The following is a 17,081-nucleotide window of genomic DNA, read 5'->3' on the forward strand; positions in this document are numbered from 1 at the left end:
AGCTTCTTAAAAAACTAGATTGAACTCTTGGCACTTATTGTAGAGAAATAAATATGTCCACACAAAAGCCTGTACATGTATGTTCATAGCACTTTTATTCATAATAGCAAAAAATGAAACAACTCAGATGTCCTTCAACTAGTGAATGGTTAAACCAACTGTGAAATGCCATGCCTGCGATACCATGAAATACTACTCAGCAAGACAAAGGGACAAACCAGTGATGCATGCAACAACTCAGATGGATCACAAGGGTATTAGGCTGAGTGAGAAAGGCCAATCCCGAAAGTTACATACTGTATGATTCCATTTATATAACATTTTTGAACACTCCCTAACACCATACACAAAAACAAACTCAAAATGGAATAAAGACCTAAATATAAGGCTGGATACTATAAAACGCTTAGAGGAAAACATAGGCAGAACACACTCTGACATAAATTGCAGCAAGATCTTTTTTGATCCACCTCCTAGAGTAATAAAAATAAAAACAAAAATAAACAAGTAGGACCTAATTAAACTTAAAAGCTTTTCCACAGCAAAGGAATCATAAACAAAACAAAAAGACAACCCTCAGAATAGGAGAAAATATTTGCAAATGAATAGACCACCAAGGGTTTAATCTCCAAAGTATACAAACAGCTCATGCAGCTCAATATCAAAAAAAAACCTCAATCAAAAAACAGGTGGAAGATCTAAACAGACATTTCTCCAAAGAAGACATACAGATGGCTAAAAAGCACATGAAGAGATGCTCAACATCACTAATCATTACAGAAACACAAATCAAAAGTACAATAAGGGTATCGCCTCACACGGGTCAGAATGACCATCATCAAAAAATCTACAGGGCTTCCCTGGTGGCGCAGTGGTTGAGAGTCCACCTGACGATGCAGGGGACACGGGTTCGTGCCCCGGTCCGGGAAGATCCCACATGCCGCGGAGCGGCTAGGCCCGTGAGCCATGGCCGCTGAGCCTGTGTGTCTGGAGCCTGTGCTCCGCAACGGGAGAGGTCACGGCAGTGAGAGGCCTGCGTACCACAAAAAATAAATAAATAAAATCTATAAACAATAAATGCTGGAAAGGGTGTGGAGAAAAGGGAACCCTCCTACACTGTTGGTGGGAATGTAAATTGGTATAGCCACTATGGAGAACAGTATGGAACTTCCTTTAAAAACTAAAAATAGAGCTACCATATGATCCAGCAATCCCTCTGTGGGTATATATCCAGAGAAAACCATAACTCAAAAAGACACATGCGGGGCTTCCCTGGTGGCGCAGTGGTTGAGAGTCCGCCTGCCGATGCAGGGGACACGGGTTCGTGCCCCGGTCCGGGAAGATCCCACATGCCGTGGAGCGGCTGGGCCCGTGAGCCATGGCCGCTGAGCCTGTGCGTCCGGAGCCTGCGCTCCGCAACGGGAGAGGCCACAACGGTGAGAGGCCCGTGTACCGCAAAAAAAAAAAAAAAAAAAAAAAAAAAAAAAAAGACACATGCATCCCTATATTCACTGCAGCACTATTTACATGGAAGCAACCTAAATGTCCATCAACAGAGGAATGGATAAAGAAGATGTGGCACACATATACAACAGAATATTACTCAGCCATAAAAAAGAACAAAATAATGCCATTTGCAGCAACATGGATGGACCCAAAGATTGTCATACTGAGTGAAGTAAGTCAGACAAAGACAAATATCATATGATATCACTTATATGTGGAATCTAAAAAAATGGTACTTATCTACAGTGAGAGGCCCGCGTACCGCAAAAAAAAAAAAAAAAAAAAAAAAAAAAAATCACTTATTACATAACCATAACCATAAAATCACTGAGATTAGACTAGATTAGTGGTTTCAGGGCTTCTCTGGCATGGAAGGGGGCCCAGGAAGGGCAATGGAGAAAGCCAAGTGGATAGGGCACAAGGACCTCCATTTGCTGTCCCTACTCTTTCCTCCAGAATCCTAAAGAACATGAAGAGAGAACTGTACACGCATGTTCAAAGAAGCATTATTCAAAGTAGCCAAAAGGTAGAAGCAATGTAAGTGGCCATGAATACCTAGGACAGATGAACAGATAAACAAAATATGGTAAATACACAGTGGAATATTACACATGCTTGAATAAAGAGTTCCACGACTAAAAAGTGTGACACCTGCAATGGTTTAGAAGTTCTAAGGGTCTGTGGTCCATACATCCCTACAAAGATCAGGTTCCTACTTAGAACACAGAACTTTGTACACCACGCTGCTTCCCTGACCAAGCTGGGTAGCAGGGATAAATCTAACTCCTCTTTCCTTTCAGTCAGATGAGCTGTGTGTGATACAGGTGGAAGCCCTCTGATCTCCCTATGCAAAAGGTCTACCTGTAGAACTCAGGTCTGATTAAAAAACTACTAAGTCCCGAAGGAGATGTTCTCACATGATTTCTAAGCCTTAGGAGAACTGCCATTTTGGTAGTAGCAAAAGACAGCCTGTCATCCTAACATAGTAGAGGCATGACAGAAAGGAACAGGTTTATACTCCTTAGCAAATCAGTTTGCTCAACTAGGGGCACAGATTTCTACCTAGAACAGACATGCCATGCCATGACGACCTAACAAGGAGGGCCAGATGGTGGAAGGGGGCCAGAAGCAGGCAGCTCAGCGCTGCTGCCAGAAAGGCAGAGGAGAGAGGGAGGGCCTTATGATCAGGAGAGAGATACATACCCAGCTCTCTGAGTCTCAGTTTCCATGGAGATGATTCCTTGTGATCAGATTTCTTTCCATCTGCATATTCATGAAGGGCTGGGCCCAGCACTAAGCACTCTGTGCTGACATCTCATCTCATTCTCAGAACACTCGGAAGTAGTCCTACTGTGTCATTTTACAGCAATTAAAACACCCCCCCCCCACACAAACACACACAAAACTCCAACAACAAATGTTATTTTTTAAAAAACAAAATGGAGATATTATCACCATTTCTCTCTCAGTATTGCTGAGGGGACTAAATGCTCTAAGGAGCATGAACAGCCTGATGTACAGGCCTGGGCTTTTCCAGAGGTTTTGTCAATTTCTCTCCCAATGGAATTCCAGAATGAAAAAGTCAAGAGAGAGACCACACTCTCAGTGTCCTTCCCTTTACCCTCTTAAGGGGTGAGGTAGGGTCATGGTGTGGGCACCTGCCAAGGCCAGGCCTGGCCTCACTTCACTCCTTCATTCCTTTGTCTACTGTGTGCAAAAGACCCAGATCCTGCCCTCAAGGAGATCACAGGCTAGTAGGCAGTTAATCATAAAATACCCACTTATTAAATGCTTAAAAGGTTCAAACATGGGGGGAGCAGGGGAAGCTTCTCTGAGGAGCTGACGTTTAAATGGAAACTGAAGGAAGAAGAATAAGTTGGCTGTGGGAAGAGGCTGGGGAGAGCACTCTCGGCCAAGGGGAGAGCTCTGAAGAGGGAGGAGGCACATGCACTACAGCTGAGACACAGGAACTAAGTGGGAAGTGGCAAAAGATGAGGTTAGAGGGGCTGGGCCCTAGGCTTTAGGCCTCATCAAGGAGTCTGTTCTTCATCCTTGGAGAAATGAACACTCACTGAAGGGTTTAGGGTTTCTTTTTTAGATTTAATTTGTAAAAAATTTACCAACTCTGTAACCAGTTTAAGTGTACAGTTCAGTAGTATTAAGTATATTCACATTGTTGTGCTATCACCACCACCACCTATCTTCAAAACGCTTCCTCTTACAAAACTGAAACTCTGTACCCATTAAACAATAATTCCCTATTCTCCCCTCTTCCAATCCCTGGCAACCACTATTTTACTTTCTGTCTCTATGAGTTTGACTATTCTAGGTACCTCATATACGTAGAATCATATAGAATTTGTCTTGTGATTGGCTTACTTTACTTAGCACAATGTCCTCAAGGTTTACCCATGCTGAAGCATTTGTTAGCATTTCCTTCCTTTTAAAGCTGAGTAATATTCCATTGTCTGTATATACATTTTGCTTATCTGTTCATCTGTCCTAGGTATTCATGGGCACTTACACTGCTTCCACCTTTTGGCTACTATGAAAAATGCTTCTATGAATGTGGGTGCACAATTATCTCTTTGAGACCCTGGGTATATATACCCACTTCTAGATATATACCCAGTTCTACTGGGTATATATCTAGAAGTGGAATTGCTGAATCATATGCTAATTAATTTTCTGAGGAACCGCCACACCATTTTTCACAGTTGCTGTACCATTTTACATTTTCACCAACAGTGTACAAGGGTTCCAATTTCTCCACATCCTTACTAATAGTTGTTATTTTGTTTTTTTGATAGTAGCCATCCTAACATGTGTGAGGTGGTATCACTGAGGGATTTCAAGCAAGACTTTTAATCATAACCTGATCTGTGTTTTAAAAACGCTGGTCCAACTGCTGTGTGGGAAACTGACTGGAGGGTGATGACCAGGAGTGGAAGTTGGGATCTCCTCACATAGAGGATGCATGAAAGAAGGATGGAGACAAAGAGGGGTGGCCAGAATGATGCGGGCAGGTTGTCTGAAGTCTGAGAGAAGTGGAGCGGGTTAAAGACGGTTATCGCTGATTAGATGTAATTAAATCCAACACGGTTTCTAGGCAGTTCTCATGACTGAATTTATAGTGATGCCAGGCTTCCTCCAAAACCCTGAAGAGGTCAATGAGGATGGGGATAAAGTCCCCAAAATGGAATAAAGTGGAAACAAATGGGCCCAACTGTCTATCAAACAGATAATTTCATTACACTGATGTACCAACAAGCATTAAATCTAAGTACATTTTGAACACAATACCCTGATGATATACATGTTCAGTGGGACACAGTCAAAGGACAAAAAGAACTGGAAAGAAATTGTATTTGTGACTTTACGTAGTAGATCTGTTCTTGGTCAGCACTGATGTAGCAGTTCAAAAACTATCTGTGTGTGTTTTAGAATCAAACAAATGAGTAAATATTTTGAGGCTGTTGGGCATCAGGGTTCTCAACACAGAAGGGAGTTACAAGTACAGAATAAGAGAATACAAATCCTGCAGTGTTAGATTAAAAACAAAAGTATCAGTATGAACTGTTAAGGAAAAAAAAAAAACTCCAGGAAAGTTTCCCAGCTCTGTTCTCTGAAAAAGCCTGAAAGCAATAACATCCTTCATATTAATGAGCACACTCAGAGCCCAGATTTTGGAAACTATTACCCACCAACAGAAATCATGTTTCCTTAGAAAAATCCCTGGTTTCAAGGCAGGGGCAAGTCAAGTACAAGGTAAGGGCAGAACACCTTATTGTGCCAAGAAGTGTGAAAACGCTCTTGACATGGTGACATGTCAAAAAGACAGGTGAGGTAGCTTGAGAGAATTCCTACTGGTCAACTCTGGAACAAGTCAAGCATTCAAAGAATGACAGAAATGGAATATAACTTTGAATAAAAAATAACCCAGGAGTCTATTTTGATATTTTAAAAATAGGGACATCCCCGGTGGCGCAGTGGTTAAGAATCCACCTGCCGACGCAAGTGACGTGGGTTCGAGCCCTGGTCCGGGAAGATCCCACATGCCATGGAGCAACTAAGCCCATGCACCACAACTACAGAAGCCCACGTGCCTAGAGACCGTGCTCTGCAACAAGAGAAGCCACGGCAATGAGAAGCCCGTGCACCGCAACTAAGAGTAGCCCCTGCTTGCCTCAACTAGAGAAAGCTCATGCACAGCAATTAAGACCCAACGCAGCCAAAAATAAATTTAAAAATTTAAAAAATTAAAAATAAGGGGGACAGAGAAAGCTTTTAAAAAATCTAACTAATAAATGTAGAAAGAATTATAAACTTAGAAAATTACTGTTTTATAATCATCACAGTAATAGTTGATTCATGAAAGAATCATCAACAGATGCTAAAACCACTGGGTAAAAGACTATTGGGAGGCAGAATATTCACAGTCTGCTAATATAATACCACAGATCACTTATTAAACACAAAGGAAAACAGATGCCTTTACTGGAGAGAAAGGTGGCAGATACTGTCATAACCAAATGATCAAATTGAACAAAACCAACAATAAAACAGATGTCACATGCCTGATGTAAAACACTTAGGAGAACACAGCTTCCCTTACACAGTGTTCTTGTTGAAAATGTTCAACCTGAATCAAATGATGAGGAAACAATCTGAATGTTCTACAAAACAACTGACCTCAAGTCTTCAAAAATACCAATGCTAAGAATAACAAAAGTCTAGGAAACTGTTCTAGATGAAAGGTAATTGAAAAGACATGAAAATAAATGCAATGTGTGATGTTTGGTTGGATAAGAAAAAAAATACCTCAAACCTAAAACCAAAAGACTAGCTAAAAAGGACACTGCTGGGATGACTACAGAAATCTGAACATGGACTGTGTATTAAATGACATTAATGCATCAATCCTACATTTCCTGATTGTGGTAACAGGAGGATGTCTGTGTAAGAACAAGGAGATACATGATGAAATATTTAGGGGTTAAGGTATATAACGTCTGGAAATAATTCTCAGATGGTTCAAGAAAAAAAAAAACGGGCTTCCCTGGTGGCGCGGTGGTTGAGAGTCCGCCTGCTGATGCAGGGGACAGGGGTTTGTGCCCCGATCTGGGAAGATCCCACATGCCGTGGAGCAGCTGGGCCCATGAGCCATGGCCGCTGAGCCTGCACATCTGGAGCCTGTGCTCCGCAATGGGAGAGGCCACAACAGTGAGAGGCCCGCGTACCGCAAAAAAAAAAAAAAAAAAAAAAAAAAAAAAAAAAAAAAAAAAAGAACAAAACATACAGAAAAACTAACTAAGCAAAAGTGGCAAAAGGTTAAAAATTGGTGAACCTAGGTGATGGGTATATGGGTGTTCATTGTAATATTTTTGCAAACCCTCTTTTCTGTGGGGTTGCAAATTTCAAAATAAAAAGTCAAGACAAGTCAGACTCGAAGAAAATAATTGCAAAACACATATATGACTAATGACTGTTACCCAAAATATACAAAGAACTCCTAAAACTCAACCATAAGAAAACAACTCAATTAAAAAATGGGCCAGGGCTTCCCTGGTGGCGCAGTTGTTGGGAGTCCGCCTGCCGATGCAGGGCACGCGTGTTTGTGCCCCGGTCTGGAAGGATCCCACATGCCGCAGAGCGGTTGGGCCCGTGAGCCATGGCCGCTGAGTCTGCGCGTCCGGAGCCTGTGTTCCACAACGGGAGAGGCCACAACAGTGAGAGGCCCGCGTACCAGAAAAAAAAAAAAAAAAAAAAAAAAAAAAATGGGCCAAAGACCTGGACACCTCACCAAAAAAGATATACAGATGGCAAATAAGCATATGAAAAGATGCTCAACATCATATGTCACCAGGGAACCGCAAATTAAAATTAAAATGAGATACCACTACACACCTATTAGAATGACCAAAATCTGAAACACTGACAAGGATGTGGAGCAACAGGAACTCTCATTCATTGCTGGTGGGAATGCAAAATGGTACAGCCACTTTGGAAGACAGTTTGGCAGTTACTTACAAAAGTAAACACATTCCAACACCACCAAGAATGGAATCTGGGTGATAATGTGTGCCAGCATAGGTTCATCAACGATAACAAATGCACTACTCTGGTACAGGACTGTGAGAGTGCGGGGCAGGGGGGAAGTTCAAGGAAACTCTCTGCACTTACCGCTCAATTTTGCTGTGAACCTAAAACTGCTGTAAAAAATGAAGTCTATTTTAAAAATTGGGGGATGGAGGGTACCAGATTAGGTACACTTTTTCCTCCTAGGAACTCACTCTGACTGACTGCACTGGCTAGGCCCCTCTCTACCCTGTAGACTTGTGGACTCTTGATTGCATCATTTTACTTCAAGTGTCATTTCCCACGTGAATCTTCGCTTCAAATAAACAGAAAAGAGAAATGAGAAGTGACTGTGCCCAAGAGAGAAAGATCCTTCTGTTAACCTTCCTCCATTCTCTGACACCTCAAGTTCATTCCTTATATCTGGCCACTGGTTCTCTCTTTTTCCCAGGGAAAGGCCAACCCTTAGAAATACCTGTGGAAGTCAACCAGGTGTTCTGAATCGATATAATCATTCAAGTTCAGGGTCAAGTCTGACACTTGCTGTGAGCCATGTTCCTAGAAAAATGAAAATAGAAAATGAGAGACGGGGGTATTTCTGGTCTAATGAGTAAGTGGCGGGGTGGGGGTGGAGAGGAACAATTTAATACTCAACCTAAAGAAATACATATGGGCACAAAGAGACATATATAAGGGCTGTTTGTAATAGATGAAATACATTTCTCATGCTTGGGGACTTCTCTGATCTAGGAATAATGCCTTTCTGAGGCAGAGCCCAGAAAAACCTGGGCAGAGCCCAGGCTCTTTTGCAGCTTGGACACAGGCATGTAACTGAGGTGCCAAATGGATGCACGACTTCAACTTGGAGGTGAGCACCATGGATAAACAGGCTGAGTAAGGGGCAGACGTCTTGCTATCGAGGGTGGCAGCAGAGGGAGCAGGGGGTCACAACATCAGTGGCTCCTGAGAAGGGGCACCTGGGTTGGCAGTCAGCCAGTACCTAATGCCCTGGGGTGGTGGCAGCAGCAATGGTTTCCATGGCACGGTTTGGAGCAATGCCCTGGAAGCCCAGCCTTAAAACTGTTTCTCCAGCCCTCCCGACAATTCAGTGAGTTATCCCAGTTCTTTTAATAAACCTGACTGTTTAAACAAACCTGAGGGGATTCTGTTGTTTATAACTAAGAACGCTGTGTGATACAAAATCTAAACGTTCATCAAAAGGGAGAGGGATAAACAAATTATGGTATTATGGCATACTACATAGTGGCTAAAATGAATAAGGTATAGCTATATGCATTCCCATGTAAAGACCTCCAAAACATACTGAGGGAAAAAAAGCAAAGTGCAGCACAATACAGATTGCATGATACTTTTGTATAAATACAGACAACCAGGCCAAACTTAGAAAAAGAGTCACTGCCCTCAGGGTGCTTACAGTCTACATTACATAGACTACAGAATATTCTGCTATAGTGGTAGAATACAAATATTACACCAAAGCATAAATAAGTACACTAATTACAAACTGTGTTAAGTACTAGGCAGGAAAATAAAATGATGAAGCAGAGGCATAATTTAGATTTTTCTGGCAGACAAGAGTAAGTAGTCAGGACTGAACTTTTTGAGTAAGTGAAAAACAAGAGGGAGTCAGTCAGGCTAAAGGAAGGGTGGAGGGTGTGTATCTGTGTGAGGCCGCAACAGTGCAGAGGAAGAGCTTTCCAGCATAGGAAACAAGAAGTATACAGGCTCCAAGGCAGCAGAAAGCTAAGCTTATCTAAAGAACTAAAATTAGCCCCCGGGGCTACAATAAGCTTTTTTCTCCCAAGCTGTCTCTGAATGGATTTACCTTAATTTACTTAACTATTCCTCTGTGATGGTAAGTCCTTCCTCTTACAGCAATAGGCAGGGAACATCTTTGAACACAAAGCATTTCTACATTTAGAGTCCTAGCCTCAGAATAAAGTTCTGGAAGTAGGATCACTGAGTAAAGGCTTCACGAATATTGAGGGTTCTTAAATGGGTTTCAAAAAGGTGAACCCAAGGTCTACTCCCATCAGTGGACCCCTCTGTGTCCTAGGGACTCACCAGCACATTGATGATCATGCTGTTCTCCACAGTGACAGCCTTCACAAGGAGCTTTCTGGACCCATCCTTTGACTCATACCGGAGGATATACAGGTCTTTATTGTTGTTCCATTCCGCTGGCAGCAGTTCTGATTTCTTATCATTGGGACCCGGCTGAGAAGACACCAGAGAAGAGAGGTGAAAGATCATGACCTCAGACCTAAAAAGGACCTCACAGATAATCTAATCCCACTCCCTCACTTCACTGATGAAGACACGGAGGTCAGGAGAAGTAAAATGTACAAGGTCCTACAGCAAATTAGAGGTCTGGGGTCTCTGGACTCTTGCTCTAGTGATCCTCCCTCATATCTGACTGCCTTTGTGACACAGCACTAGAACCTGTCAAGAATCTGTAGACTTGGTTTAACAATCTCTTCTCTATCCCCCTGTCAAAAATAAGGCCAGTCACCTAAAGGGATACTGTGAAATTCTAAGACAGTGTTTCTCGAAGTTTGGAATTCAGGCCATCTGCAAAGGGATCACAAAAGTGTTGACTAAAACTACAGATGCTAATGTACAGCTCTCCAGACTACTGTAGTGTCTTAACAAAACTTATGAACAACTTTCATACAAACAAAATATAGCACATGTACAAGATAAAAAAAGAATTATAAAATGGACACCTATGTATCTACAGCCAGCTTAAGAAACAGAACGTGGCCAATCCTGCTCAAGCCTTGAGTAGCGTATCCCCAAATGAATCTCCCTCCTCCTTCCTCACGGGTAATCATTAGGCTGTTTTTAAAATTTATTTACTTTTCCTTATAGATGTGTTACTATACACAAATCCTAAAAATATACTGTTTCAAATGTTTTTGAATTTTATATAAATAGCATCACTTCTATCATCTGCCGTTTTCAATCGATACTGTTTTGAGATTCATCCATGTCAATGCATTTAACTATAGCTGACTCACTGTACAGCATTCCATTTTTGCTATATAGTTCACAGCCATATAGCCCATCATTGCATGAATGTGCTGCAAGTTACACACTCACTTGTTGATGGATATGTGGAGTGCTTCCAGTTTATTTGTTTTGCTATTATAAACAATGCTGCTATGAACATTCTTGTACACATCTCCTAGTACACATATGGACGAACTCCTGTAGAGTATCTCTAGGGGAAGACCTTTTAATTTATAAGATAAAGTCAAATTGTTTTCAAAAGAAGTATGGATTTACACTCCCATGAGCAATGTATGAGAGTTCTTGTTCCACGTGGTCAGCAACATTGCTACTGTCCAATTTAAAAATTTTTGCCGGGCTTCCCTGGTCGCGTAGTGGTTGAGAGTCCGCCTGCCGATGCAGGGGACACGGGTTCGTGCCCCGGTCCAGGAAGATCCCACATGCTGCGGAGCGGCTAGGCCCATGAGCCATGGCCGCTGAGCCTGCGCGCGTCCAGAGCCTGTGCTCCGCAACGGGAGAGGCCACAACAGTGAGAGGTCCGCGTATCACAAAAAAAAAAAAAAAAATTTGCCAACCTAATGGGTGTAAAAATGCATCACTGTGAGTTGTGATGGCCTCATTTATTTAAAAAAATAACCCTAGGACTTTCATTTTACATACTAACGTTTGAGAAATAGTTCTCAAACTACCTCTATAGTAAAAACTAATACAGTGATTTCCAGGTGGGGAAAGATTTCATAAATGAGTCCACAAAAGAAAAAAAGTGCTGTCTTTGACACTGCTCATAATTTAAAGCTCCAGATCAACAACAGATACTACAGACAAAGTTAACAGGCAGTCACGGGATAGGATGAGCTATGTGCCGTGGCTGCAAAAGAAAAGAACTAATAACTAGTACAAAAAGGGAATGCCTGGAAAATGAACAATAAAAATTGGGAACCCACTTGAAAAATGTATGAACAAGCAAAAGATAAGAGCAGCTAACAGTGTAAAAAGGATTATTCAACTTTACTAGCACTCAGACATACATAGGCTGAAATATGAGATACCAGGATCCACCCATCAGACTGCTGTTATCTATTTTTTTGCCAGTGTTTGTGTGGGTGTGGGGAGAATGGCAACCTCCAGGCGCTGCTGGTGGCCGTTCACACTCTTACAACCCCTTTGGAGAGCAATCTGGTAATATTCAGTGCAATTACATAAGCCGACACCCCGTGACCCAAAACCTTCACCCCTGGAAGAAATTCTGTGCACAGAGGCACAGGGAGTATGACAAGGGATCTTCATCACAACCCAGATGGAGGAACCAAATGGGAGTTAAAATGCAAAATATGTTCACAGTGGAATACTGTATAGCAGTTAGAAGGAACAAACTAGATCTAATTGCAGTATTATAGATAAAAGTAAACAATGCGACAAAGAAAAGTCTTTTAAAAATAAGATTTACAGCCAGGTACCACTTATGTAAAAAATTTTAAAACACACAAAAAAATCTATATATTGTTTTCATAGATGCATAGTTCTACAGCTAAACACGTAGCAAGTGGACTGGGAAGATCTGTATTCATAAGACTATGGTGGGAGGGAGTGGGACCAAAGATGAAAAACAACAACAAAAGACAAAGATCCAGCAACACAGACCTCACAGCTCACCAAGGACAACGGAAGGCCAAGAATGGAGATCGTGGGCCTCTCCACTTTGGTCACCTCTGGGGCTCAGGAATCAAACTGGGAAAGTGGTCCCAAATAAAATTCAAGACATTGCAACTGGCATGGTTTCAAACCTGGCTAAATGACAAGGAAACTCACAGGCCTGAAACAGAGAAATGAGTGACAGAAAACAAAAGTGAAACTAACCAGCCCACTCTGCTAAGAGAAAGAGAAACTATCCCCTCACCCTCAACTGGGTAAATTTCCTATAACATGTTTAGTGTCCTGGATTTAAGGTTTACTTTGGAAGCCAAGAATGTGATGACATGCCATGTCTTTGTTCTATCAAGGGCCTTTGAATTTATATTTAATACCCTCCATGTACAGCATTCTACCCACCAAAATTTCTTCTTGGAGTATAAATAATTCAGCCTGCTCACTCTCCCATAACCTCAGGCTTCCAGGGCAAGAGAGAATCCTAGGGCCTGGTGAGGCTGATACCTCTCACTGCAGTGGAACCAATGTTCTGCAGCTCAAGGGCTGCCCTGATATGGGAAAACAGGTGGGACTGAAAGAGACTGGCCTTGGTGATATCAAGCCAAACATGGCATTCAACTGCCCTCTAGAGCGGGACATCAAATATCAGACCTCCCAAAGAGCTACGATTGGAAAGCAGCCAAAGTACATGGTTGTGTAGTTTAACTGGTTCAGATGAAAAAAAATCTAAGGGGGGCTGAAAACTGCCCAAGGTCATGGTAAGTCAAGTGCAGAGCTGGGTTTGTCATTCAGAGCTCCTGACTGCCCACGATATGGCTGGAGATTTTTCCCAGCCAGGTTCCCCAGATGGCCCCGCCAAAAGTAAAGACAGTTGTCCCCTTAGGCAAAATCCTGGGGCTGGAAGCATTCTTTTTTGTGTGTGTGTGTGTGTGTGGTACGCGGGCCTCTCACTGTTGTGGCCTCTCCCGTTGTGGAGCGCAGGCTCTGGACGCGCAGGCTCAGCGGCCATGGCTCACGGGCCCTGCCGCTCCGCGGCATGTGGGATCTTCCCGGACCGGGGCACGAACCCGTATCCCCTGCATCGGCAGGCGGATTCTCAACCACTGCGCCACCAGGGAAGCCCTGGAAGCATTCTTTAATGGCCATGAGTTCATTCCAGTGTCCCTGGGTTAAAATGCACCCAAAGAAGATCATTTGGGGCATTTTCTCTCTTTTGTCATAATCTTTAGATTCCTACAACAGAAAACAATATTCTTAAAATTAAGTCTATGGCCATCTCTATTCCCTTGCTACTTTTTTTTGTGTGTGTGTGGTATGCGGGCCTCTCACTGCTGTGGCCTCTCCCGTTGCGGAGCACAGGCTCTGGACGCGCAGGCTCAGCGGCCACGGCTCACGGGCCCAGCCACTTCGCAGCATGTGGGATCCTCCCGGACTGGGGCATGAACCCGTGTCCCCTGCATCAGCAGGCGGACTCTCAACCACTGCACCACCAGGGAAGCCCCTTCCCTTGCTATTTAAACCACCTGACACAGGTGTAAAGCTCTTATGAGGAGCCATGCTGACTTCAAGAAAGAAATCCAAATTCAAATATTGGATTTTTTATTGAAGCTGTATTACTCTTCTTATCAAGTTTCATGTACACAATTCCCCTGTACCAGAGGACACAAAACCAAAGAGAAAAGCAGACAATTTAGCTTTCTATTTAACTGTCAACATATTAAATGATCAAGTACACAATTTCAGGACCTTCCTCTCTCTCTTATCACCCCCAGAAGGGTGGGAAGCTGGAGAGGCAACATAAACATCCTTTGAACTTGGCAAATACTACTGGTCTCAGAGACTGCTGGCCCCACGGTGGAAAACTAAAACCTCTCTTAAATAAACTAATAGGAAAGATGCGCCTCCAAAAGGTTTCTACTCTGAATGAAAGTAAACTCAGCAGAAGTGAGAGGAGGACAAGTACAAGCTGAACTCCAGTGGCACTTAAGGGGCAGAGAGATGCAAAAACACACTATGTTCTAGTGCGTAGAACAAATGCCCATACCCCCCACATGGGGGAACATGCTTGATTTAGCACTGGGGTGGACAGATGGACAGTGGGCAACACCTTCTAAACCCCCATCCACACTCCCCCAGGCCTCCCCTAAGATGTCTGGAGCCAGCATCTTTTTCTGGCTTCCATGAACTCGACATGTGGCATCGTAAACAGAGTGGAATTAGATGGACCTTTGGGATTCAGTTAAGTAGCTCTTATTTATTTTTTTAGACCAGTATTGAAATGAGACTGTGTTCTTTTTGAAATTTGGAAGCCTGGAGTACATGGAAAGGGGATGGTGCCAGTTAGGAGGAGGCAATGATCCACATGAACTGATGTCCCTAAGCTGTCAAAGTGACTCAGACAGAGGTGCTGACAGGATTTGTGAGGGGACGAGTGGTGGGAGCAGATCTGCAGGGTTGATGCGTGTGTGTGGAAGGCGAAGAAGAGAAGGGAGTCACACAGGCTCTCTGTAACAAGTTCCTCTTCCTGAGGGGAGAGGTTCTAACAGTGTGTCAGGGCAGCTGTAGCTAGCTGAGAGTAAAATACAGAGAGTGAGGTATATGAGGAGGGGAGGAAGCAGGGCAAACCTGTTAGATCTGCAGGACAGGGCAAGGGGCAGGGAGGGGTGGGAGGGGCAGCGCTGAGAGCCGATAGGGGAGCCCCAAGGTCAGGAACAAGTCTTACCCCCTCTCCAATTCCATTGTCCCTTGCACCATCCTACACATCAGCTTTCTGGGAGAATGTCCCAGGAAAAGATGAAATGAAATGCCTGGGGCAAGTGAAAGAACTGTTAAAGATTAGAAAGCTGGAATGAGGCAAGTGAGGAGACATAAGGTTTCTTTTGGGGTGATTACTGGGCCCTGCCTCTACCTGATCGCAAGGTTTGAAATGTTGAAAGGCAAGGTAAGTGGAAGGAAGCAAAAGGTGAACAGAAAAGGCCATCTGGGAGGGAGAATGGTTCCTGCTTCCGGATGTGTGTGTGTGTGTGTCCGGGTGTGTGTGGGTGTGTGTGTGTGTGTGTCAGGCTGGTCCTTCTTTTCCCGTGTGTGTGTGTGTCTGTGTGTCTGTGTGTCAGGCTGGTTCTTCTTTACCCGTGAGCCTGGAGGTGGTGGAGGAGAAGTTTACTGTGTGTATGTGGGGTCCCAGTGAGACACGGTCTGAAGCGGGGAAAAAAGAGCCAGAAATCCATGACAGTTCTTGTGTTTCTTATTCCTGTTGGTGAGGGTAAAGCAAGGGGGGTGTGTGATAGTCTTGGTCACGAGTTCTAACGGACACAGAAATGGAGCAGTGGGGGTGGGGGGGGCGAACCTGGCTCTAGGAGCCCAGGATGTGTAAACTGTGTCTGAGGAGGGATCCCTAAAGCTCTGTGTCAGAAGCCGAAAGATTAAGACGCTGGATGTATAGCTGAGAAAGTAAAAAAGGATTAGGGAATTTGAGAACTAAAGCAGTTAGAAATGAGAGTGAGGTTAAAATCTCACTTAAGAGATGAAAGGAGTGAAGCGCCCTACTCCCCAGAGCTGGTCTAGGTTCTGAGAGCGAGAAGAGAGTGACAGTGAGGGGCAGGCAGTGAGTCCTGAGCGTGTGTATGGGAGGATATTTTCTCGGATGGAGCAGAAGGGAAATGAAGGGGCAGTAAGGGGCCCAGGCCCAGTTCTCACAGGAAGCTGGTGTGTACAATGATGTATAGGGGGAGAGTCACAGGGAAGGGGCAGGGAAGATGGGAGAATGCTACCGCAAAGAATGAGTGAGGCCGGCTGGGCCCGCCAGTCCTGGGGCTCTGTGGGGATGACCACAGGGCCCCCTGCTATAAGAGGCAGAGCCTGAGGATGGGACAGCTGTTGGGGAGGAAACTTACTTGGCCCTACACCCAGGGTACATGTCTGTACGTGTGGGGGAGGTGGTTGTTCCCCCGGAGCCTGAGTGAAGACCATAACGGTGAGTGGGGTGCACCAGGCCCTTCAGTAAAGCGTGAAGGGTGTCTGAGCTCTAGGGGCCCTTGACTGGAGCTAAGTCGGCCCAACCTCCCCCCATACCTGTGCCTGGATCCAGATATCTGGTGGGCGCTCGACTACAGTATGAGGAGGGCAGTTCTGAGTACAGCCCCACCCCACCCAGCAGCGTGGGAAGGAGCTTGGCGAAGTTCGGGTAGGTGAGGAGTACTCAGTAACCCGTCTCGCTGCCAGAGCCGCACAATCCCGGCCTCGGAGACTGCCAGCCTGTGCTGCAGCGAGTTTCTGTCATTGGGTTTTCAAATCGTGTTACGCCAGCTAGGCTGGGACAACAGAGCACCTCCCCGACCCGTAGATGAAAGGTACCAATGGTGTCATGACTCCTAGGACCCAGACCTGGGAGGAGGGAAGGTCAGGCACTTTGGACAGAGCCTCCGGCCCTCTGGGTTTGGGCAGAAGACACCTTACCGCCTCCACACTGGCCCGGGCCAGCTCCGTGGCGTACCTGGTCGCCGGCACCCAAGCCGTAGTAGCCATGCGTAACCACCTCCCAGTGCAGGAAGCAGACGAGCGCGTCCTGCGCGCAGGTGATGGCCGGCGCCGCCGACGCGAACAGTACCTCCAAGCCCGCCATGAGAGCCCCCGGCTTCTGCGGGCGGAGGAAGTAAGGGAGAAAGTGCGGTGAGCCGATTCGGCTCTCACACTTCTGCTGACTCCGCTCCGCTACTCGGCGGGTTCTCGTCGAGTCTCCACCTGCGCCGCCAAAATGGAGACGCTCGGTGTTTGGGTGTGGCCACCGGAAGTAACTTGCAGCTCCGGCGCTGCTGAGC

The 17,081-nt window shown here is 44.7% G+C and overlaps 1 protein-coding gene across 3 annotated transcripts in view; it reads right to left on the reverse strand.

Moving 5' to 3' along the window:
* PSMF1 (proteasome inhibitor subunit 1) overlaps window positions 1–17,071 on the reverse strand; it is a 46,583-nt gene extending 29,512 nt beyond the window's left edge. Inside the window, exons 1-3 of one of the 3 annotated variants that reach the window (XR_010836597.1) lie at window positions 16,757–17,064; window positions 9,670–9,822; window positions 8,060–8,142 (exon numbers count right to left, since the gene is read on the reverse strand). Coding sequence is in view for 1 of the 3 variants with exons in the window: in XM_059037188.2 (XP_058893171.1) it covers window positions 8,060–8,142; window positions 9,670–9,822; window positions 16,757–16,885 (365 nt within the window). In the remaining 2 variants the exon portion in view is untranslated. Of the gene's footprint in view, window positions 1–8,059; window positions 8,143–9,669; window positions 9,823–16,756 lie in introns of all 3 variants that reach the window. The other 2 variants (XR_010836598.1, XM_059037188.2) reach the window with 2 other exon arrangements.
* Window positions 17,072–17,081: the final 10 nt, after the last annotated feature.

Source organism: Kogia breviceps, chromosome 14, assembly GCF_026419965.1.
Source record: "Kogia breviceps isolate mKogBre1 chromosome 14, mKogBre1 haplotype 1, whole genome shotgun sequence".
Lineage (NCBI taxonomy): Eukaryota > Metazoa > Chordata > Mammalia > Artiodactyla > Physeteridae > Kogia > Kogia breviceps.